The following is a 24,371-nucleotide window of genomic DNA, read 5'->3' as shown; positions in this document are numbered from 1 at the left end:
GGCCTATGCCCTCTCACAGTCTGAGACCCCTCAGGGGATGATCCCCCCGGAGCCTAAGCCAGCAGTTGGACATCCCTCTCCCAGTCTGGGATCCCTCTCGCAGTCCGGGACCCCTTGCTCCTTACCACCCACCTGCAAGCTGCTTCTTACCGCTCAGCTCGCTGCTCCTTAGTGCTGCCGCGGAGGCGGGAGAGGTTCCCGCCACCACCACTGCACTCGCCAGCCTTGAGCTTCTGGCTGAGCAGTGCTCCTCCTGTGTTGAGCGTCTGCCCCCTGGTGGTCAGTGCGCATCATAGCAACCTATCATTCCGCCGGTCGGTCAATTTGCATATTAGGGTTTTATTATATAGGACTAGAGGCCCAATGCATAAAATTCATGCAAGGGGTTTGGCCCTCGCAGCCATGGTGGCTTGCCTCGGCCCTTGCAGCCCCGGCTTTATCCGGAAAGTCATCCAGAAGGATGTTGGAAGGTTCTTTGGCTGTCCGGTCTAATTAGTATATTACACTTTTATTATTACAGATATACAAAAAATTGTGTAAAACAAGGCATAATGTAATAACTACCCAAAAGAGTAACTAAATGCTAGAGAAATTCAAAATAAGAAAGCTACACTTGAGGAAATCAGGAACAATGCCTTTTCTATGCTTATCATTCTCTCCTTCAACATAAAATCCAAAGGCCTATTAAGAACCTGCCAGAATACATAAGTGTCCACGTCTATTTTCCCTTTTTTGGTCCCCAACACTTCTTACCTGAAATTTTAAGATGCTGTTTTGCACTTTATTATCTGTGAGATCTTCATATCCTTGTAAGATGCACAGCATGCTGGGCTGTGCTCAGGTCCTACCTCCAGGCTACTCTCCTCTTCACTCTTTGGAAATCCCAGAAGCCCACTGACCTCACAGTGCACAGCACAGTATGTATTACAGGCTCAGAGGACAACTGATTCGTGACTTGAGTAGTCATGAATACCCTCAGGCTACAAAGCTTTCTGCAAGATGGTTAAAACAGTAGTTCTTAAACTTCTGAAGAGAACAGACCACTGTGAGATTATGATAAAATACAGGATCTCTCCCAGAAAATTTAAACAAAATTTTAGAGTTCAAAACACCTTTCCTCTCTAGTTAAGAAATACTGTCTTAAATTATCACATTATCCTGCATTGAAGTCCACTAGACTAATTCTTATTAGCATTGGGTGATCAAGTCTGGGTTATCTGACCACTCAAATCAGTAGGTGAGGGTTAAGGTAGTCAGAAAAATAACTATGAGACCAATAACTATTATTAACCCTTTGCACTAGCTTGCTTTTTTCGATTCCTTTATTCTACTGCTAACCGTGTCGAGTCACACTCAACATCCAAGTGCAAAGGGTTAAAGGATCCAAATTGTGAAAGGCTCAAAAGGAAAGACCAGGGGTTATTTACCAAATGATGATGATTCTCCTTCTCCTCCTCATCTTCCTGCAAAATCTATCTATCTATATATATAAAAGCCTAAGTGACCGGCTGACCAGCCAGTAGCTATGACGTGCACTGACCACAATGGGGCAGATTATCAATGCAGGAGCAGAAACCACATGCATGGAAACATGGAGTAGTCTGATGAATCTTAGAGGGAAGCAGGGAGGGCAGGAAGAGATAACCAAAGATCTTATATGCATACTAAAGGCCTGGTGCACGGATTCATGCACTGGTGGGGTCTCTCGGCCTGGCCTGCAGGGATCGCGCCAAAATTGGCTCTCTGACATCCCCCAAGGGGTCCCGGATTGTGAGAGGGCGCAGGCCAGGCCTCTACTTACTATATAAAAAAGAATCCATAAGAGAACCGGTCTTATGAATTCTTTGTAATGGCTCTAGAACCAATCTTATAGTAGGTAGCAAAGAATTCTGTACAAGGGAAATAATGAATGTCTAATAGATAGTTGTTTCCTCTTCTGATTTGTCAACTTCTTTTTACAGAAATACACAACGATCAATATTAGCTGAATTTTGTCAAGGTTAGATAGTCTTAATTTTGTTCAGTAAATTTAATTTAACAACAGCTCACTAAGTACCCAGTGTGTGCAAGTAAGTACACAAAGTACCCACAAAGCCCAGCACTGTAAATTCTATGAATAAGTGTGATACAATTCTGCTGACATTGAGAAGTAACTGTTCTTACATACAGGAGTACATATAATAGCCCAATCCACTACCTTTGGACATTCAAAAAGCCATTTTTTAAAATCTCTTAATTTTTCATATACTCCTTCAAAATTCTAAATTCCCTAAACTCAGTTCATATAACGTTCAATGGAATTTCCTGATTGAGACTTTTTACAAAACAGTTAATAGAAAACAGGCTGCTTTAATTTTGAAAACAAGCATAGAGCTAGATCCTAAAAGAACACACCAAAATAACTTTTAATAGAAAGAAAGCATCTACTAATAAGAACCTTTTTTAATCTCTGAGTTCACTTATTTATCTTCTTTCAAAACAAACCATGCTTCAGTTTATTCATGTAGGGAACTAGATAGGAAACATTAATTCTCTTGGAAGGCTGAGTTATTTGACTGAAAGAGTCTAAAAAAGACTCAGGAGGGACAAAAATTATAGGCAACAAATGTCAAAGGATAAATTCAATCCACTATATAATATAAATTTTCCCCCATTAAAATCTCTTTTACAATTTGAACAATTACCATTCTTTTTCTTCTCTGCATTAACATACTAATAAAGTCAAGAGGAATTACACTCATCTCAATGCCAACTTGCAGCTACTATTTAATAATAATATACTAATGGAACTTGGTATGCCATGAAAAAAATGACTTTATTCAGCTGCACTGGATTATTTTGGAAGCAAGGGACTAAAAAAAATGGGGGAGGGGAGGTAGAGGAAACCTAAGGCTAGCTGAAATTGGTAGGCAAAGAAAAAAGGAAAAAACTATCTTAAACAGCATCAATATTTCTAGAAACCTAAAGAGGCCCTCATATATTTTCTCATTTATCCTCAAAACAGAGAAATAAAACAACAAGGAAGATATATCCACATTTTACAAATGGAATAACTGAATTCCAGAGGAGAATAGTAGAACACAATGTCTTTAGACTCCAAGAGCTGTATGGAGTCCCATAAGAAATAAAAAAGAATGAAATACAGTACCTGCCCCTCAAGGTACTTATAATCTTTAAAGAAAAACCCACAATATAAAATAAAACAAAAACAAAAAACCAGTAGTTCTGTATGTAAAGATAGGTTAAGTACACAAAAGAGGTACAATGTTTTAAAAAGGTTCCAGGGAAGAAGATACTATACTCAGTGGGGGCACATCAAGAAAGATCAAAAAGGAGATGCCATGCAAAAGAAGGAATTGGAGAGGAAAGCTAATTCTCACTAAAATATAACACTATGCAGGAAAGACAGAAACTATGTGGGGGAATAACAGTTTAATTTAGTGTGGAACATACGTTCTATGTAGAGAAATACTGGATGGGAAAAGATAAAATGTAAGTTCAAGTCATATTGCAGAGCATCTAACGAATCGATGGTAAGCAACAAAAATTTATGATGAAGAGACTAATAGGACTGAATCTACACTTTAGGGAGATTGTAGGTAGGAGTTTGCAGGATAATACTGGAGAAAGATCCTAAGAAGAATACAAGAAGTCAATTAATTTACAGTCAATTAATTAAGCCAGGTTTAATCTGACATGGTGCCCAAAAGCCTACAGAATCTATTAAGACTCCATATTATGTAATTCTCTTTCTTTGGAGTGTCTTTATCTGGTTTTGAAATTAGTGTAATGCTAGCCTCATAAAAAGAGCCTGGAGTTGTTCCTTCTTGGATTTTTTGGAATAGTTTGAGGAGGATAGGTGCTAGTTCTTCGAACGTTTGGTAAAACTACCCTGTGAAGCCCTACAGACCAGGGCTATAACATCAATTATTATAGGCCTATTCAGGTTTTCTGATTCTTTCTCCGTTTTGGAAGACTGTATTTTTCTAGGAATTTGTCCAGGTTGTCCAGCTTGTTGGCATATAGTTGTTCATAGTATTTTCTTACAATCCTTTGTATTTCTGTGGTATCAGTTGCTACCTTCCCTCTTTCATTTCTGATTTTATTTATTTGGGTCTTCTCTCTTTGTTTCTTGATGAGTCTGGCTAGCAGTTCATCAATCTTATTTATTTTTTCAAAGAACCAACTCTTGGTTTCATTAATCTTTTGTATTATTATTTTAGTCTCAGCCAATATTCCTGATGAACACATGATAAAATCCTCAATAAAACTGGATCCAACAATATATTAAAAAGATCATACACCATGACCAAGTGGGATTTATTCCAGGGATGCTAGGCTGGTACAATATTCCCAAATCAATAAATGTGATACATCACATAAACAAATTGAAAGATAAAAATCATATGATCATATCAATAGATGCAGAAAAAACATTGGACAAAATCCAACATCCATTTTTGATAAAAACTCACAGCAAAGTGGGAATAGAGGAATCATACTTCAACATAATAAAGTCCATATATGATAAAGCTACAGCCAATATCATACTCAATGGGCAAAAACTAAAACTATTTCCCCTAAGAACAGGAACAAGACAGGGATGTTCACTTCACCACTTTCATTCAACATAGTAATGGAAATTCTAGCCACAGCAACCAGACAAGAAGAAAAAATAAAAGAATCCAAATTGAAAAGGAGGAGGAAACTGTCATTATTCACAGATGACATGTATATTGTATACACAAAAAAACACTAAAGACTCCACACAAAAAAAAATCTAGATTTAATAAATGAATTCAGCAATGTAGCAGGATACAAAATTAACATACAGAAATTTATGGCATTTTTATACACCAATAATGAACTCTCAGAAAGAGAAACTAAACAATGCCATTTACCACTGCAACAAAAAAAAGTAAGATACTTAGGAATAAACTTAACCAAGAAGTAAAAGACCTGTACTCAGAAAATTATAGGACATTGAAAAAAGATTGAAGAAGATATAAATAAGTGGAAGAATATACCGTGTTCATGGATTGGTAGAATTAACATCATTAAAATGTCCATACTGCCCAAAGCAATCTATACATTCAATATAATCCCTATTAAAATACTAATGGCATATTTCACAGATCTAGAATACTCCAAAAATGTTTATGGAACCAAAAAAGACCCTGAATAGCCACAGCAATCTGGTGAAAGAACAAAGATGGAAGGATCACAATACTGGATATCAATCTATACTATAAAACTACTGTAATCAAAACAGCCTGGCAAAGAACAGGCATATAGATCAATGGAACAAAACAGAGAACCCAGAAATTAACCCAAGCTATTATACTCAACTAGTGTCCCGGTGCACGAAATTCGTGCACATCAAAAGGGGGACCCAGAGTCAAGTCCCCGCCCACCCACATACACCTCAAAATCGCGTGAGACCCAGACCCGCCGCGCCCCCCCTCCTGCATTAGGCTAGATCCAGACTCAGCCAGTCCCACCCTTGTCAAGCCCCGCTGGGCAGGGGGCATAGCCTCAGGTCTCCTGGTCCGATGCCAGAATGGGGGGCGTGCGTTGAGGTCCCCCATCAAGCTCTACCAGGTGGGGGACATGGCCTGAGATCCCCTGTCAAGCCCCGCTGGGTGGGGGGCATGGCCTGAGGTCCCCCGGCCTGGTGCCAAGGCAGGAGGTGTGGCCTGAGGTCCCCCAGCCTGACGACAGGGCAGGGGGCACGGCCTGAGGTCCCGTCAAGTCCCACTGGCAGGGGGGTGCAGCCTCAGGTCCCCTGTCAAGCCCTGCCAGGTGTGGGGCACGGCCTAAGGTCCCCTGTCAAGCCCTGCAGGTGGGGGGTGTGGCCTGAGATCCCTGGTCAAGCCCTGCTGGGTGGGTGACAAGACCTGAGGTCCCCTGTCACGCTCCACAGGGGCGGGGGAGGGCGTAGCCTCAGGTCCCTGATGATTGCTCATTAAGGCTCCTTATGGGAACTTGGCCTCAGCTGTGGGTACAGCCATCTCTGTGATGGAATGATGGTCAATTAGCATATTCCCTCTTTATTAGATAGGACTAGAGGCCCAGTGCACAAAATTTGTGCATGGGGGGAGCGGGTGTTTGTGTCTCTCAGCCCAGCCCGCACCCTCTCCAATCTGGGACCCCTTGAGGGATGTCCGACTGCCCGTTTAGGCCCGATCCACCGGGCAGTCGGACATCCCTCTCACAATACAGGACTGCTGCCTCCCAACCACTCACCTGCCTGCCTGCCTGATTGCCCCTAATCACTTCTTCCTGCCAGCTTGATTATCCCCTAACCACTCCCCTGCCAGTCTGATCGATGCCTAACTGCTCCCCTGCCAGCCCAATTGCCCCTAACTGCCCTCCCCTGCCAGCCTAGTCCCTCCCAACTGCCCTCCCCTGCAGGCCTGGTCGCCCCCAACTTCCCCCCTCTGCTGGTCGGGTCGCCCCAACTGCCCCCCCTGCTGGCCTGGTCCTCCCTAATAGGCCCCCCCTGCTGGCCTGATTGCACCCAACTTCCCCCCCGCTGGCCTGGTTGCCCCTCACTGCCCCTCTCTGCCGGCCTGGTCACACTTCAGTTGGCTCCCGACAACCGGTGTGAAAGTCAGCAGGACAAATCCTGGTTCACTGCCCCCCCTACCAGCCTGGTTGCTGCCAACCTCCCCCCTGCCACCCTGGTCACCCCTCACTGCCCCCCTGTCAGCCTGGTTGCCCCACACAGCCTGCTGTTCAATCATTTGGTCATCCTCACTAACCCCCTGCCAGCCTGGTCACCCCACACAGCCTGCTGTTCAGTCGTTTGGTCGTCCCTCACTAACCCCCCTACTGGCCTTGTCACCCTGTGCAGCCTGCTGTTCAGTTGTTACTGTGAGGGTGTCCTGACCAATTTGCATATTACCCTTTTATTAGTACAGACTAGAGGCCAGGTGCACAAATTCATGCATGGTTGAGGTTCCAAGGGGGGGTGGGGCGGGACGTGATCAGCCCTCTGGGTGGGCGGTGGGATGCCCTTGCAGCCTGGGATCAGGATTTGTCCTGCTGACTTTCGCATCGGTTGTCGGGAGCCAACTGACAGCCACTTTTATATTGTTTCTTCCTTGCGGAGCATCTAGGAAGGGGATGTGGCAGCGGTCCCTGAGGCCGACTTTCAGGAGGCTGCTAGCACTGTTGGGATCGTGCCGGTGGCGCTGGTCCATTGGTGCCTGGCCCATTCCCCAGAGATTGGACCTGCAGGACTACTGAGGGAGGGAGTAAGTGGCTGCCCCTGGGCTGGTGGACCACTGGGACGGGTCTCAGCTGAGCGGTGCTCCCACTGTGGAAGCGCACTGATCACCAGGGGGAAGCTCCTGTGTTGAGCGTCTGCTCCATGATGGTCAGTGCGCATCATAGCAAGCAGTTGTTGCGGTCATTTGGTCACTTAGGCTTTTTATATATATATAGATCAGCATCAAGCCCCTTTAGTCTACCTTTTCAATGTCCCATCTTTATCTTGACAACTGCTATTCCTCTAGTTCACATCCTTCACAATCTTTCAGCTCGCCTACTATCTCAATTTTCTATTTGAACTCATTTCCAGAGTTCCACTTCTCTAATCTATCTTCTTCCACTATCATCGTTCAACCTAATGATTTTGAAGTTCCCTTCAAGCACACAATTCTATATAATTCCTTTTGCAAAATCCTTTCAAATTTATTTTACCAGTAAGAAATATATGTAACAGCCTAACATACACATTATATATACACACACACACACACACACACACACACGTTTCACAAAATAATTAACCTTACTACACACAATGCATTATGATATTTTCTATTTTATTCTACAAAAAGTTTCTTAAAAAATACATGGTAGCATAGTCAGGGAAAGAAACAAAAAACTTAATAGGACACAGGCACCAAAGACTAAAAAGCATAAAGAAAGTAATTTGAAAGACAAGTTAAATATACAGAGCATACTTTAAAATATATAGAGTAGATGATAAAATGGAAAAAAATCTATAGTTCGTAGAAGAGAGGAATACAAGGACATAAACATAAGTCAATTGTTTAATTTATAGACACACTGAATCAGGCAAAAGATAAAAAGAAAGAGTATATATATGTGTATGAATACACTCACATTCTTTGATACCAAATGGAAAAAATTCAAGGTTGAGGAAACAGAATGATAATTTTGCTAGAATGAGGGAATCACATTTTCTACACTTCAGGGGGGAATCTATAGATTAAGATTCTATACCTGTGATAAGTTTAAAAACTGTAATGAATAACAACATTTTTCCCCCCCAGACATATCTTCCTTGTGTATTTTCTCATGCATGCCTGGCTTTATCTTCTGCAAGGGCCAGGCATGGCATAGCCTTAACAAAGCCACACCTGGGAGTCAAAATGATGCTGGTCTGTGCTAATTCCAACTCCTCTGTTTAGAGCTCCCAGAATCAATACTAGCAAAGCACTTCTTGTGCCAAGGGACCAGGTTTAATGTCCAAAATCTTGGGAACAGACAGGGCTTGAGGCAAGCTGTGCAATTCTGAAGAGCCAGGAGCAATCTGTACCGGGCTATGTGCCTGTTTATTTAGCACTATATCTGGGTACTTTCTGCAAATATTAAGGCTATCTTATATGTCCCTCCCACTCCAAATCTTTTGGATATGCCTGAAGCCACCCAATGACTTAGAGTGTTCTCCCTTCCCCAAGATCCAAAGTGAAAAGATATCAACAAAGTAATTTTCCAACGTAAGTAGGTTTTCTAACATGCAGATACCAAAAATGATTTGAAAAGTATCTGATCAGCACTTTTATAAAATACTAGAGGCCCTGTGCATGAAATTCGTGCACTGGGGGAGAGGGGGACTGTCCCTAAGGCCAGCCTGGACCCTCTCCAATCTGGGACCCCTTGGAGGATGTCCGACAGGGATCGGACCTAAACCGGCAGTCGGACATCCCTCTCATAATCCGGAGCTGCTGGCTCCCAACCGCTCGCCTGCCTGCCTGCCTGATTGCCCCTAACCACTCCCCTGCCAGCCTGATCGACACCTAACTGCTCCACTGCTGGAACGATGGCCCCCAATTGCCCTCCCCTGCCGACCCAATTACCCCCAACTGCCCTTCCCTGCCGGCCCAGTCACCCCCAACTGCCCTCCCCTGCCGGCCCGGTCACCCCTAACTGCCCTCCCTTGCTGGCCTGGTTGCCCCTAACTGCCCTCCCCTGCTGGCCTGATCACCCACAACGGCCCTCCCCTGCCGGCCATCTTGTGGTGGCCATATTGTGACCACATAGGGGCAGCCATCTTGTGTGAGGGTGTGATGGTCAATTTGCGTATTACCTTTTTATTATATAGGATTATTATATAGGATTCTGCAGCTGGAAAATTTTCTTGGTACACTAAGTGGTTACACTGCCAAATCTGGATACCTTATTTTGAAAAGTTTCACTATAATGCCCAGTCCATTTAAGCTTCTAAATGGAAAAACAAAAATAAAATGAAGTTACCAATAATTTTATATCATATGTTGTAACAATGTTATGGCGCCTCTGCATTAGATAAATTATTACATTTAAAAAATTGATAAATTTTGGACTAATTTGTTCAACAATGCTTTAAAAGCCAGCCATATGCCAGGAATCCTGCTTGACAATAGAGATTTAAAATGAAGAACACTGAGCATATCTATGAGGGTCTCACAATCTAGCAAGAGATAGCCATATAAACAATCCTAGCAATGTCCTGAGAAGCACAGCAAGGTATAGACAAGCTGCCATGGAAGAGACAAGAGATGCTAAATTAGAGCTGGTTTCCTAGAAGGGTATGAAAGAAGAAGGGGTTCTTTAGAAAAACAAAAAGATAAGGATACAGAAAAGCATAGGCAGAAACTCAGATGTGAAGAACAATCTCCTAGAAATGTAGGTAGTTCAGTATAACTTGAACCCTGAAGCTTTTGTAGGATTGCAAGGACGAGTTCTTTTTTCTTTAAAACAAACAAACAAACAAATAAATATATAAACAAACAAACAAACAAACAGGGAATATGCTATTTAGCCAGGTGTCACGACCGCTCAGGAGGCTGCATCATGACCGCTCAGGAGGAGCTGCGCGCACAGATGGGCGGGAGGGGACTGCGTGCCACCCCCAGCCCCAGCGGCCGTTGGGAGGCTGGGGCTGGGCCGGAAGGGAGACACATCACACAGGAACGCCTGCCCCCACCCCAGCGGACACAACGCAGCGGCTGGGGGCATGTTCCTAGCACCCGCCGTGCACCTTGGAGCACGCCCCCACCCCAGCCGACACAATGCAGCGCTATGTGGGTCAGGTGCAGGTCCGGGCACCCCGCGGGGCGCCTCCTCGTGCAATTTAGAGAGAGAGAGAGAGGGAGAGAGGGAGAGAGGGAGAGAGGGAGAGAGAGAGAGAGAGAGAGAGAGAGAGAGAGAGAGGGAGAGAGAGAGAGAGAAAGAGAGAATTGATTTCAGAAAGGAAGGGAGAGGGAGAGAGCGGAAAACATCAATGATGAGAGAGAATCACTGATGGGCTGCCTCCTGCACGCCCCACACTGGGATTGAGCCCGCAACCCGGGCGTGTGCCCTGACCACCAGGAATAGAACCATGACCTCCTGGTTCATAGGTTGAAGCTCAACCACTGAGCCAGGTTACAGGACCTCTTCTTAAAGATTCTTGTGTTAGGCTAATGTTTGGTCTTTATCTTAATAGTGGGTCATTTAAATATTTATACAAATCAGCTGACAACAATATGGTAGAAGGGATAGATGGAGCACAGAATACAATACTGAGGGCAAGTTGACTAGTTAGGAGACTTGCACACTACAGATGAAAAACAGTAACAGTGGGAATAAAGTCACAGAAATGTCAACATGGCCTATAGATCTGATGGTGGTGGCTGGGGTAAGAGGGGACTGATAAAAATTGGAAGTCTAATAGTGAGGCTCATGTTAGACTTAGGTAGTGGGATACATCATGATGTTTTTAACTAAGAGGGGCAGACAGGAAATGAAGCAAGTTTTGTAAAAAAAAAAATTATGAATACATTTTGAACTTGTTAAGTTTATCATGCAAATATGCTATTAAGGGGAAGAAATCATAAGCAATTGAATATATAGGTCCTAGAGTATAAGCTTACAGTTGTGGCCCCAATGGTCAACTATTTTTGAAAGTAGTAAGATGAAAGAAAGGAAGACAAGCAAGAAAAGAGAAAGGAGGAGAGAAAGAGAGAGATATTGAAAGGAAAACCATCTAGGATGGTTCCGTAGTTTGTAAACAGTTGGAAGCTATTTATTTTCAGGAAAAGTCTTGCTCTCTGCTGCCCTGCCACAGTTCACCCTTGTACCAGCAATAGCCTGCTTTATATTTGCAGATTCACCCTTCTCACAATGGCTTCTGTTGTTTCTACAGAACCAAGCGACTCCATCTTTTGATCCAAGAATGTTATATGATCTAGACCTACCCAGTCAAATGAAATCATCTCCAAACAATGACTGGGCTCATGGATGATACAAGTCAGGACACAGAGTGACGATGAAACATAATTGGATGTTCCTTTGAACTATTTATGAAGAGGGGAGCTTTTCCTACTAGAATGTAACTGGGAGCCATCTTCAACCTACAAGGGTCCTGACTAAGAATAGAATCAACAGAAAGTAGAGGCAAGAAATAGAAACAGGGGCCCTGGCCAGTGTGGCTCAATGGTTCAATTCCAGGACATGTAGTACCTGGGTTGCAGGTTCGATCCCCGGTCTTGGTTGGGAAGTGTGTGGGAGGCAATCAATAGATGTGTCTCTCTCACATTGATGTTTCTATCTCTCTCTCTCTCCCCCTTCCTCCTTTCCACTCTCTCTAAAAATCAATGGAAAAAATATCCTTGGGTGAGGAGTAACCAAAAAACAGCAACAATACAGAAATAGAGAAATGGGCAGGGAGGGAAACTTTGATTATATAATGTGTCCTGCATCTAGTCTACTTGAAACCAAACTTATTAAAATTGTCAAGAAATCCTCATTTTTTTTAAACCAGCTTGAATATGACTTTCTGTTCCTGGTAATCAAAAGAATTCTAACCAAAGCAAAGAGTAAATGGCAATTGATATTTACTAAAAATATTAACTTAAAATCTGTTTTCAAAAGCCAGCCATTTATTTATAAACCTTTCTATCAATAGTAAATATTCCATTAAAAAAGGTAGTTATTCATTTATTGTTGTATTCAAATCACAAGCATCATTAAGTAATTCAAGGTTATCAATACCAAGATATCTAATGAGAAAAATAATATGAGAGAAGAAAAGTACCAAAGATTAAAACAGGAAAACTGAAATTAAATATTAAACCTAAGGAAGGACATTAAATTAATTACATTATAATAAAATTAACACATATTTCTGGATCAAAAGATTCCATTAAAGTTAAAACAAAGGTATAACCTCCAAAAAAACAAAGAGAACAGGGGGGAGACAACAATGGGGAAAAAATTCAATTCATTTCTTTAGTCAAAAAGCAGATGAAGAAGGGATGATGACTGGTAAATCAACAGAAGAAGCTATAATCTACTTTTTGCATGGAAAAGAAGAAAGCCAAGAAAGGATCCAAACTAGGCCACATTATCCTGAACTCTAGGTATAACAAATGTGAGATATGAGGCTAGAAAAATTCTAAAGTCAAAGTCAAAAGTGTTCACAGTCAGCAACCAAGACCTTTGAAAAAAGCCTACCATAACATACGAAAGAGAACAAAACGTAAGAAAAAAAGACCACAAAGAAAACATTAATATTTCAGGGAATAAGTGACAATATTTAAAATTTCTATCTGTATTTAAAGAAGAATGTAGGGATGCTATAACATAGAAAGAGAAATAGGTTGTTATATATATATATAAAGGAACAATCTAAAACAAGTAAAGTTCTTGGCTACTAAAAATATGATTGCTAAAATATATAAGAAAAGACAAGAGGCATGAAATTTCATTCTAAGCAGTCTAAAATTTCATCAGTGAGAGTACCAGAAACAGGGAATAGAGAAAGTCAGGGTACCAAACTATCAAATAAGAGCATTTCCCAGAGCTGTTCTCACATGGCAATTCCATTGGCTCTGCCATTTTTTGCATCAGATTTGACATCAGGTTTTCTTCCCTCATGGGGAAAGTAAAGACCATAGCAATTCTAGGTCTCACATCCACACATCCCTCTGTACAGCAGAAAGAGCTTATCTTCTGCCAACCATCCGTCATCCTAGACTTCATTCTATGTGGTACAATACAGGTTAACAAAACCATCCCTGATCCAATCACTACGCCCCTGAGAATGCAATATTGTGTCTGGCTTTCACTTGGATTAATGCCGTCTCTGAACTAACATTAAGGGGAAAAGGACAGGATATGCTGCTACTCAATAGGTAGATGCGGAAGAGATGCAGGGGAAGCAACCTTCAATGCCCAATACGTTTTTGTGACATTTCAGTACACCAAGCAGACACAATCATAAAAGTTAACAGAGAAAAAAACACACAAGTCAGCTAAAAAGGAACAAAAATCACATCAGCATCAAACTTCTCATCAGCAAAATGGTAGAGTACCATGAAGCAAAGCTTTCAGTGATTTGCGGAAGAATGACTTTCATCTAAAATTTTAAATTCAACCAATGTATCGATCAAATGTGAGGACAGAATAGGAACATTTTCAAAATGTAAGGATTTGAAAGTACCTTCTCTAAGGAAGTTTCTTAAAGATGGACTCCATTTAAGTAAGAGAATAAACCAAGAAAGAGAAAGATAGCAGATCTTTCTTAGAAGTGGCTCTAAACCAGTGGAGAAAGAAATAATATATTGATCCTTAAATATATAAGGATCTATAAACCTATCTCTTATAGAGAATATATTTAAGGATCAATATATTCTCTATAAGAGATAGGTTTATAGATATCTTTCAGTAACTACGACATCGCTTATGTAACCTAAAAATTTACACAGAATTTTAAAAATACTACATTTTCAGAAAATAATACAGGTTATCTATATGCCAAATTACTTCAGATGAGAACTAAAGTGACATTTTAATATTAAAGAAATTCTAAAGAATAAAAGACTAGCTATGTGAAAATCAGGTATTCTGCAAACAGCTTGGAATATCTATAATTATAAAAGCGTAATATGCTAATTAGACTGGACGTCCTTCCGTAAGAAGCCAGGCCTGCAAGGGAAGCCCGGGTCCTGGATGCCAGAGGGAAGCCAGTGCCCGCAGCCAGGGGAAGGAAGACCTACTCTTGCATGAAGTTCGTGCACTGGGCCTTTAGAGTGTGTGTGTGTGTGTGTGTGTGTGTGTGTGTGTGTGTGTGTGTGTGTATACACACATATTTATATGTCATAATCATCTGAGGCATGAGATATAAAGACTTATTATAGTTCTAATAGTTTTCATGACTTCTACAAAACTTAGGAAAATGTTAACTCTGTAAATTAGTCCAAATCTTTCCTACTTTTTTTCAATTAGCTCTAATATTTAGGGGAAAAAAGAACTACAAAAACAAAAATGACTTACATGTGAAAATCACAAAATTACAATCTGTTATAAATACATGTTTAAATTAAAGGGAATCTAAATGCTTTTAATGCTCCATTAATATTTAAAAGATTTAAAAAAGCAGTTCCATATTTTTCTTACAGGTGAAGACTAACTTGACAAATTACAGGTCTTCTAGATTCATTTTTTCCATAATTATTTAATTACTCATTAAAATATGTAAGACCTCTACTAGAATCTTTGTACCAGTGGCTCATAAATGGATATGACTATTCAAGTCTGGTTATACAATCTCTTACATAAAAACAATATATTTCTGATATCGATGTCCTTAAACTATCCCAAAGTAAAATTAATATTTTTACACAGAAAAAGAAGAAACTATTTGGTCCCAGACAACTTTGATAAGATCTCTTTCAACTATAGTTATAATTATCATGTACAAACTTTCAAAGCAGAAGTTGTCAAGATTTAACATTAGCATTAATATATGTCATAACTGATGGTTATAAAAGATAATGGGAAAGCATCCATTTCTCCAAAGACAGCATGGATAGAAAGATAAATTTCTCCTTAATTATTACTAATCTGACCATTTTTAATTAAATTGATTAGTAATTTATTATCTTTCCCTTTCTTAGAAGGCTGTTATTATCACAGAGCTTCTCCAAAGTTATCAGTTATCAGTGATTTTTAAGCAATCCAATTACTTCTTGTGTGAACCCCACCAATTTGTAATACTGGCTTATGCTGTAAGTTAATATTCAATTTCTTTATATGCTGAGAAAGAAATTTTGAAAATGCAAAATTTGCACTCAGTATCTCATACTGTCAAGATCCTAGTTGCCCTTATGGAGAGAAGACTATTAAAAGTGGAACTCTTATGTTTTCCCTCTTGTTTGATAATCAAAATAGTGTTCATTAGCATGTATCTTCCCTAAAGGAAGAAACCGGGTCCCTATGAGTTCCATTGAAAAGTATCTACTTCTTATGCTACCCAGAACTAAAGAGTAAATTATGAAATTATTCTAAATGTTTCCCCTATCAGTTTCTTTTTTAAGGAATAAATGAAAATGATATGATATACAAAATAAATACTTTAGTCAAGCAAACTTTAAAGGAATTTAACTACTTTATATATTTTTAATCAAAATCCTTAATTGATACTAAGCTTTGATCAGCATCAAATTAAAAGTTTAGACTGAAGTAGTTATTTGGGCTAGCAAATTTACATGACATGGGTTCATGACTAACTTCTGAAAAGCTGAGCTCTGAAGATTAAGAAAATGAAATGCAATATCCCTTTGTAGAAGAAGAGACAGAAATCTTCCTTTCCTTTGTAAAAAAATAAAATATCTAAGTCATCCAGGAAATATTGGTTTTAATTCTCTGTTTCATTCAATATGCTTATATGAATTGACTCTACTTGACCGGATAGAGTTCATACTTAAGAATACAGAACTGAATTCAAATACTTGACTATCGATGAGAATGAAAAGATAATCTCCATTAATTAACACTTACTGAATATAATGCCTACTAGATAAATAACCCTCCACCCCCACTTTCCCTCCTAAATTTTCTGTCTAGAGAAATTAACAAAGAATATGCAACAGCTGCCAAACTCTTATATATAGGGACTTAATTATTTAATTCATACCTCTTCTACTAGGTTTAAACTAGGCTCGGTTTCTCACTTTCTGTAGGTCTAGTTAAATTTTACCCTATCAGAAAGGTCTTGCTTGGCCACTCACTGCTGTCACTCTCATCACCCTGACTCTTTCATTCCTCTTCATAGCACCCTTCGCCACCAAACATATTGTTCATTTGTTTGTTTGTTTGTTTATTGTCTGTCTCCTTCCAGAGGAAAGTAAGCTCCAGCAGAAGAGGATTTTATCTGATTTGTGCAATGTCCCATTCCCCAGTTCCTAGAACTATATGTCAAGCACACAGTATGTATTTAAAAAGTATTTGTTACCAAAAAAGAAAAAAGTGATTGAAAGGTAATCAGTTTCAAAATCTTAAGGAAAAAAATCTTAGCTCAATATCATCTGACAATCCTGGGTGCCAAACTATACCAAAAGTTTTATTTTTAAAAAATATTTAATAGAAAGGTATAGTAACAATTTTCTTTTCTACTCAAAAAGACAAAAAAACAACAACCTTCCATAGAACAGTTGGGCTACTAGCAGTTACAAATTATTTATTACTAAATAAGTCAATAAATGTAATTTTGCAAATTATATATTAAATTCAGTAAATGTAATTGGTCACTCTGCATACCTTAACAAGTTTCAAAAGCTCATAGAGATCTTCAACCTCATCACCTTCACATTTGGTGTACACTCGTCCTGTATCCACACTGCTTCCTCTTATGGTTCTGCGATAGAGGGGAAGAGCCATGGCTTCTGCATACAAGTCAATGGCATGATGGCCCACTGTCTGATACATGTAGCTATCCAGTTCATCTGACCCCACTGTAACAAAGGGGAAATAATCAGTAAAACACGGTGGAACAAAAAAAGTGGATTTGAAAGTCTATCTAGTTTTACTGCTTAGAGAACAGTTAACACATAACTTAAAAGTTTTCTATACTATATATCTCTGTATTCTGAAGTGAAATAAAATAAGTTGCACATTTTTCCTTAGTTGTATCCAATTAACATCAGCTATAGTAATCTCTACTGCTGATTATAAATACAATCCTATATAACAAATAGCTAATATGCTAATTAGACCAGATGGTGGAATGACCTTCTGGAACGACCTTCCAGAACAACCAGTGGGTGGGGGGCGGAGCCACAGCCGAGGCAGCCTGGGCTGCGAAGTCCTACCCTTGCACGAATTTCGTGCACAGGACCTCTAATTATATATAAATTTTTAAAACTATGCAATTCTGTTATCAGAGAAAAAGTGTGGTCTTTCTCTGTTGCTAGTGGAAATAGTATTCTTGGGGTACTGATGGAATAAGCATTTCCAGAAGCCCCCCTGGGAGGATGAGATGTGGTAGAAAGGTTTATTTCCATGGAATTATATCCCTGGGTTTCAAAAGTCACACTTCCCTTAATCTGGTCCTGGAAAATGTGCAGCTGGGGATTCAGTAGAGCTAGAAGCAAAGCCAGTGTCCAGAGCTTCCATTCCATGTTGGAATTGGGTCTAGTATAGCAACGCACTAGTTGCAGTCCATTAGTCCATTGTGTGGGGTGCACATGGCTGTGGGCCATGCACGCCCCCTGCAACAAGAGAGCCAGGAGCCAAGAGTGCAAGAGAGCGAACTCCTTTGTTTAGGAGATTAAATATCTCAAACCTTCCAGCACCTGTAGTGGCCATGCCTACTCTACCCAATGACCTGTTCCTAAGTGTGACTGACAGACAAGTACCTTCCCTATTTCACCCAGATTTTACTGGGAGTAAGTCTATTCCCCCCCTGTCCAGGCCCTTCCCTCAGTGATCTGAGGGGAACAGACTGGTGGCTTCCTGGGGAGTGTTAAACTGCAGGTTCCTGGCAACGCTGCAAAAATGACATATAATATTTGGCCTTCCCTTTGCACCTTTCCTGTTGTTAATAAGTAGGTTAAATTATAACAGTATCACAATGAATGTTTAAAAAGAAATCTATCCAATAAATTTTATTTAATTTAAATTTTATTACATAAATGTTCTTTAAATTAATTCAAGGTTATTCACAAAGTCATTGAGTTATAGCAGAAAACTTTTCTTAATTAAACATCTACTTAGTTAATAAGCAACAAATATTTGTAAGAGAAAAACTTAGATGCTCTTGTTATGTTTTATATGCAGCGCCTCAACAAACCATCTATAATAATAAAATCGTAATATGCTAATTAGACCGGACATCCTTCCGGACGACCTTCCAGACAAAGCCAGGGCTGTGAGGGAAGCCTGAGTCCTGGGTACCTGCCAGCAGCTGGAGGGAAGCCTGGGTCCCGGATGTCTGCTGGGGGCTGGAGGGAAGTCCGGGTCTCAGGTGCCAGAGGGAAGCCAGAGCCAGCAGCTGGGTGAAGGAAGGCCTACTCTACACAAATTTCGTGCATCAGGCCTCAAGTCCTATATAATAAAAGCCTAATATTTAAGTATCTGACTGTTTGTTAGACTATTTGACCAGTCTCTATGACGTGCTCTGACCACCAGGGGCAGACACTACCACTGGTAGGTTAGCTTGCTGCTGGGGTCCAGCCGATCAGGACTGGGCAAGACGGGTGGGACACGCCCTGGAGCCCTCCTGCAGTCCCTCTCCGGCCCTGATCATGCACCAATAGGGTCCCTCGGCCTGGCCTGTGCCCTCTTGCAATCCAGGACCCCTTGGAGGATGTCAGAGAGCTGATTTTGGCCCGATCCCCACAGGCCAGGTGAGGGACCCCACCGGTGCACGAATCCGTGCACCAGGCCTCTAATATAAATACACTAGTATATAAGTTCAATATTTTTAAAGCAGTTACAAAGGTGTATAGAAACATAACTCAAGCTAATTAAGTTAACATCACAGGTTGTAACAAGATTCCACAAACATCTACTAGTATATGGGTAAAATATTTAAAACAGCTGAGTCATATCAAAACAAACTTAGAAATATATTGCAATAGACTCTGTGATCTCATAATTTTACTTTTCAGAAAAAAAAGAATTATGAATATACACAAAGGTTATTTACAAAGATATGTATCACAGCATCTATACTAATAAAAGGGTAATATGCTAATTAGACCAGGAGACCTTCTGGGAGACCTTCCGGACGTCCTTCTGGACAAAGCCATGGTGGTGGGGCCGAGGCAGTTGGGGCAATCAAGCCAGGAGGGGAGGGCAGTTGGGGGCAAGCAGGTCGGTGGGGGAGGGGACGTTGGGGGCGATTAGGCCAGCAGGGGGGGAAGTTGGGGGCAAGCAGGCCAGCAGGGGGGAGCAGTTGGGGGTGAGCAGGACAGTGGGGGGGCAGTTAGGGGCGAGCAGGCCAGCAGGGAGAGGCAGTTGGGGGCAATCTGGCTGGCAGGGGAGGGCAGTTTGGGGCAAGTAGGCTGGTGGGGGGGCAGTTGGGGGCAATCAGGCCAGTGGGGAGGGGGCGGTTTGGGGTGTGCAGGCTAGCATGGGGGGGCAGTTGGGGGCGATCAGGCTGGCAAGGGGGGACAGTTGGGGCCAAGAAGGCCGGCAGGCAGAGTTGTTTAGGGGTGATCAGGCAGGCAGGTGAGCAGTTAGGAGCCAGCGGTCCCGGGTTGTGAGGGGGATGTCCGACTGCCAGTTTAGGCCTGATCCCTGTCAGACATCCCCTGAGGGGTCCCAGATTGGAGAGGGTACAGGCCAGGCTGAGGGATACCACTACCCCCCCCCCCCCGTGCACAAATTTTGTGCACCGGGCCACTAGTCTATATATATAAAATCCTAAGTGACCAGCCAACTGGCTGGTAGCTATGACAGGCACTGACCACCAGGAGGCAGACGCTCAATGTAGGAACGGAAACCACAGGCATGAAAACACAGAACAGGCTGATGAATCTCAGAGGGAAGAGGGGAGGAGGGAGGGCAGGAAGAGATTAACCAAAGATATTATATGCATACTAGAAGCCCGGGGCTCCCTCGGCCTGGCCTGAGGGGATCAGGCCTAAACCAGCCCAGTGCACAGATTTGTGCACCGGTGGGGTCCCTCTGCCTGGCCTGCAGGGATCGGGCCAAAACCAGCTCTCCCATATCCCCCGAGGAGTCCTGAATTGCGAATCTGTTCACCAGGCCTCTAGTTATTTATAATAGACTAGAGGCCTGATGCACAAAATTCGTGCAAGGGGCTTGGCCCTTGCAGCCCCGGCTGCCTCAGCCAGCCCTCACAGCCACGACCAGCCCTCGCAGTCCCTCGCAGCCTCAGCTGGCCCTTGCAGCCCCGGTTTTGTCCAGAAGTCGTCTGGATGGTCGTTCTGCTGTTCGGTCTAGTTAGCATATTAGCTCTTTATCATATAGGATTAAAAACTATCCTATACCCATGAAATACTATGCAGCCATTAATTGAATTTGAAGAGCTTTCTCTAAGGTATTTGCAGAACAGAAATATCATAGATATTAATAGGTATTGATGAAAAAAGGATTCCCTGGTCAAATAAATTTTTTAAAAATGAAGCTAACCTCTGTTAAATAAGTGTCTTTGCTGCAATTCTTCCTAGGCTACTGTGTTTAAGTTGCTCCACTGAAGGGACAAAGTATGAACTCTCTCTCCTCTCTTTCAAATGTATCTATTCATAGAACACTTAGATTTCATATGGTACTTGTATTCCAAAGAGGATATCTAGAAAATGCTATGATAAAATAATACTTAATGACATAGAAGATATTCACAAGATGTTAAGTTAAAAAAAATTACAAAACAATTTGTTTGGCATACATGTTTGTGTGTGTGTGTGTGTGTGTGTGTGTGTGTGTGTGTGTGTATGTCACGAGGTCCAGGCTTTCCACTGAATGTTAAAGTATCCCATCAAAAGGCATGAAAATAATATTGTAAGGAATAGCCCCTTCAGTAATCAAAACTATCAACCATCTGCTATCACATTTTGGCTCACCAATCTTCTGAGCCCATACATTAGACTGGGACCCACACTCACAATATTATAAATCTGTCTACTCCCGGTCACATTAGGAATAAGAGATACAGCCAAAGTTACCTAAAAAATCTCCAGCCTACCTTCATCTCAAACTTACACTTTAAATGTATTAGTTTTAAAAAATACTGATACAGTCAAATTAATATATTTAAAGAACTTTGAGTTACTTAGCAAGAAACTTCTTAATGTTAGCACAATCATTAAAATATTTTACTGACACCAAAAACCTAGAAAACTATTTTCCGTTAAGGCTCCATTCAGTCCTAACCACACTGTAACTTTTATTAATGCAAGCTACATAGTAACAATGATATGAAATCAAGTAAAACCAAAAGGCTCCACTGTTGCCTAAAGCACCTCAATTAACATGCCACAGAAGTTCCTACTACAAATTTAAAGAGATGGTTTTATGAATTCTATGACAACTTCAAATTCTTCCATTGATGAGGATAAATTCCTTTCCAGACAACCTATTAAAACCCAGTACTATGAATTCACTCTAACCAACTTTACATTGGAGTCATCTCCACCAGTCATTCTTCATTAAGGTTCCTTTTGCAACATGTTGGGGCGGAAAAGAAGTCAATCAATGAATAATAATTCAATAATCACCAACTTCCTGCTAACTTTAAATAAAGATTAGCTAAACCCTCTCCATCTCCAAACCCACAGTCATCTATTCTCTTCCACTATAATTACTATAGTTTCAGCTGTTTCCAACTTTTACTTCATAATATTCCAATTTACTAATGAGTTTTTATTTCATAATATTACATTTACTAATGAATTTTTTCTAACATATTATAAATAAATGTCTTCATTCCACTGTGAAATATAAAGATGTACTTTGCTTGTAATCTTACCCACCCTGCCAGTGAACCATTAAAACATGGATTATATAGTAACTAGAGACCCGGTGCACAAAATTCATGCACTCAGGAGGAGAGGGGTTCTGCAGCCCAGCCCGCACCCTCTTGCAGTCTGGGAGCCCTCGGGGGATGTCCGACTGTCTGACTGCAGGATCAGACCTAAACTGGCAGTCAGACATCCCTCTCACAATCCGGGATTGCTGGCTCCTAACTGCTTGCCTGCCTGCCTGCCTGCCTGCCTGCCTGATCGCCCCTAACCACCTCTGCCTGCTGGCCTGATGCCCCTAACTGCTCCCCTGCCTGCCAGATTGCCCCTAACCGCCTCTGCCTGCCAGCCTGATGCCCCCTAACTGCCCCCCTGCCGGCCTGGTTGCACCCTAACTGCCCCCCTGCTGGCCTGGTCACCCCTAATCGCCTCTGCCTCGGCCCCCGCCACCATGGCTTTGTCCAGAAGGATGTCCAGTCTAATTAGCATATTACACTTTTATTGGTATAGACTAGAGGCCCAGTGCACAAATTCATGCATGGGTGGGGTCCCTCACCATTTTGCCCAGTCCCGATCGGGGCCAATTGGGGCCAGCCAGCTGGAGGAGGGACCGTGGGAGGTTGGCCGGTCGCAGGAGGTTGGTTGTGGGAGTGCACTGACCACCCGGCCAGCCAGGGAGGAGGGAGCGCAGGAGGTTGGCCAGCCACGGGAGGTTGGCTGTGGGAGCGCGCGTCATAGCAACCAATCAACCGGTCATTTGGTGAATAGTCATAATGGTCGCTTAGGCTTTTACTTAGATAGATTATGTCAAGTATGTATTATATGTTATATAAATATATGCTTTTTAAATACCAAGACCTCTCAAGATAGAAAGTTTTAAAAAACCCACATGCCTAACTAACCAATGATAAAGAAGTCTCTTTCCTTTTGGTAACAGAACATAGCCTTAAAAATAAATTCTGCTTCTTCTTTTATAATACAGAAGTTACTATACAGTTCTCACTTATCCTTAGTCAAGAGTTGTCTCTTTATTATTTAAAATACAGAAATAGGAGGTTTTCAAAACAGCTCACTTCTAAAAAGCTGTTATCCATCAGACTCCCAGTACAAAATCCTAGAGTATATGTTTACCCCAACCTTCTACAGAACTTGTTCTATTTCTTCCGGTAAAATATCTTTAATCTCCCTCTTCCCACTTCACTTTCAGCTTTACTTGGGTCTTAATCACAGAAGGAAAGAACATCTGACAAATAACTGCTGGCTATTCTACGGCTAATCCTAGTTAGTTTATTATTCATCTGTCCACCAATAAACTGAGTGAATGCCTACCAGATGCACAGAGCTGTCCCTAGTGCTGAGGAACAATGAAAGGAACATGGAAGATATGACCTTTCCTCTGTAGAAGCTTACAAGCAATCTATTTGGGGATAAAATGCAAAGACAAAATAAACAGAAAATAGTAAAATGATATAAAATTAAAAATTCAATAGACTGACAACTTTGAAGAAGGAAGGAAGGATGGAAGGAAGAAATGAAGGAGGGAAGGAAGGAAAGAAGGAAGAACTGATTGATTGATTTAGAGCTAGCTTCAGATTCAACTACATTTACTGGATGCCTACTTCATGCCAGGAATAATGATTAGTGTTTTCATATATACTACTCATTTAAGTCATCCTAAAATAACAGTAGAGCACAAGCATAGAGTCTTGAAAGAAGATGAGTAAAGTGAATGATAAAAATATTTTACTACAAGTATGAGGAAAATTATTAACAAACTTAGACAAGTGTTAATCTCTCTCTACGGCACTTTAGCAGTTAATATTTATAATATTATGGGTATAATACAAGAGTATAAAAATCAGTGAATATTTTCCTTTTTTTAAAGGTCTAATTGGGAAAAGTAATTATAACCATGTGGTGATGGATGTAAACTAAACTTGTGGTAATCATTTCACAATATATACATATGCCAGATCATTATGCTATTCACCTTAAACTACTACAATGTAATACATCAATTATATCCCAGTTAACAAAAGATATATTATTGAGGTTGACTGTATCCCTCCCAAATTCTTATTTTGAAGTCCTAACATCCATTACCTCAAAATGTGACCTTATTTGGACATAGTGTCCTTGCGGATGTAATTAGTTAAGATGAGGTCATTAGGGTACACCCTTAATCCAATATAACTGGTGCATTAAAAGAGGAAATTCAGGCACACATGGACACAGAGGAGGAAAAAGTTCTAATTGAGAAAATGTCATTATTGAGTAATTTGAAAAAAGTAGCTAAAACGAGGTCTGTGGATTATTTATGGATGTCCTTGTTACTACAGACAAAAAGTGAAAATATATTACTTTATACGTCTATCAAGTCTCATA

At 41.1% G+C, this 24,371-nt stretch overlaps 1 protein-coding gene across 2 annotated transcripts in view; it reads right to left on the bottom strand.

Moving 5' to 3' along the window:
• The window catches only part of DPH6 (diphthamine biosynthesis 6), a 167,048-nt gene that overhangs the window by 137,339 nt on the left and 5,338 nt on the right, over positions 1-24,371 (bottom strand). For both annotated transcript variants that reach the window (XM_028147439.2, XM_008142972.3), the window contains exon 3: positions 16,819-17,012. In XM_028147439.2, coding sequence (XP_028003240.2) covers positions 16,819-17,012 — 194 coding nt within the window. The remainder of the gene's footprint in view (positions 1-16,818; positions 17,013-24,371) is intronic.

The sequence above is a fragment of the Eptesicus fuscus genome, chromosome 5, assembly GCF_027574615.1.
Source record: "Eptesicus fuscus isolate TK198812 chromosome 5, DD_ASM_mEF_20220401, whole genome shotgun sequence".
In the NCBI taxonomy this organism is placed as follows: Eukaryota; Metazoa; Chordata; class Mammalia; order Chiroptera; family Vespertilionidae; genus Eptesicus; species Eptesicus fuscus.
This window is presented reverse-complemented; position numbering and strand designations above follow the sequence as displayed.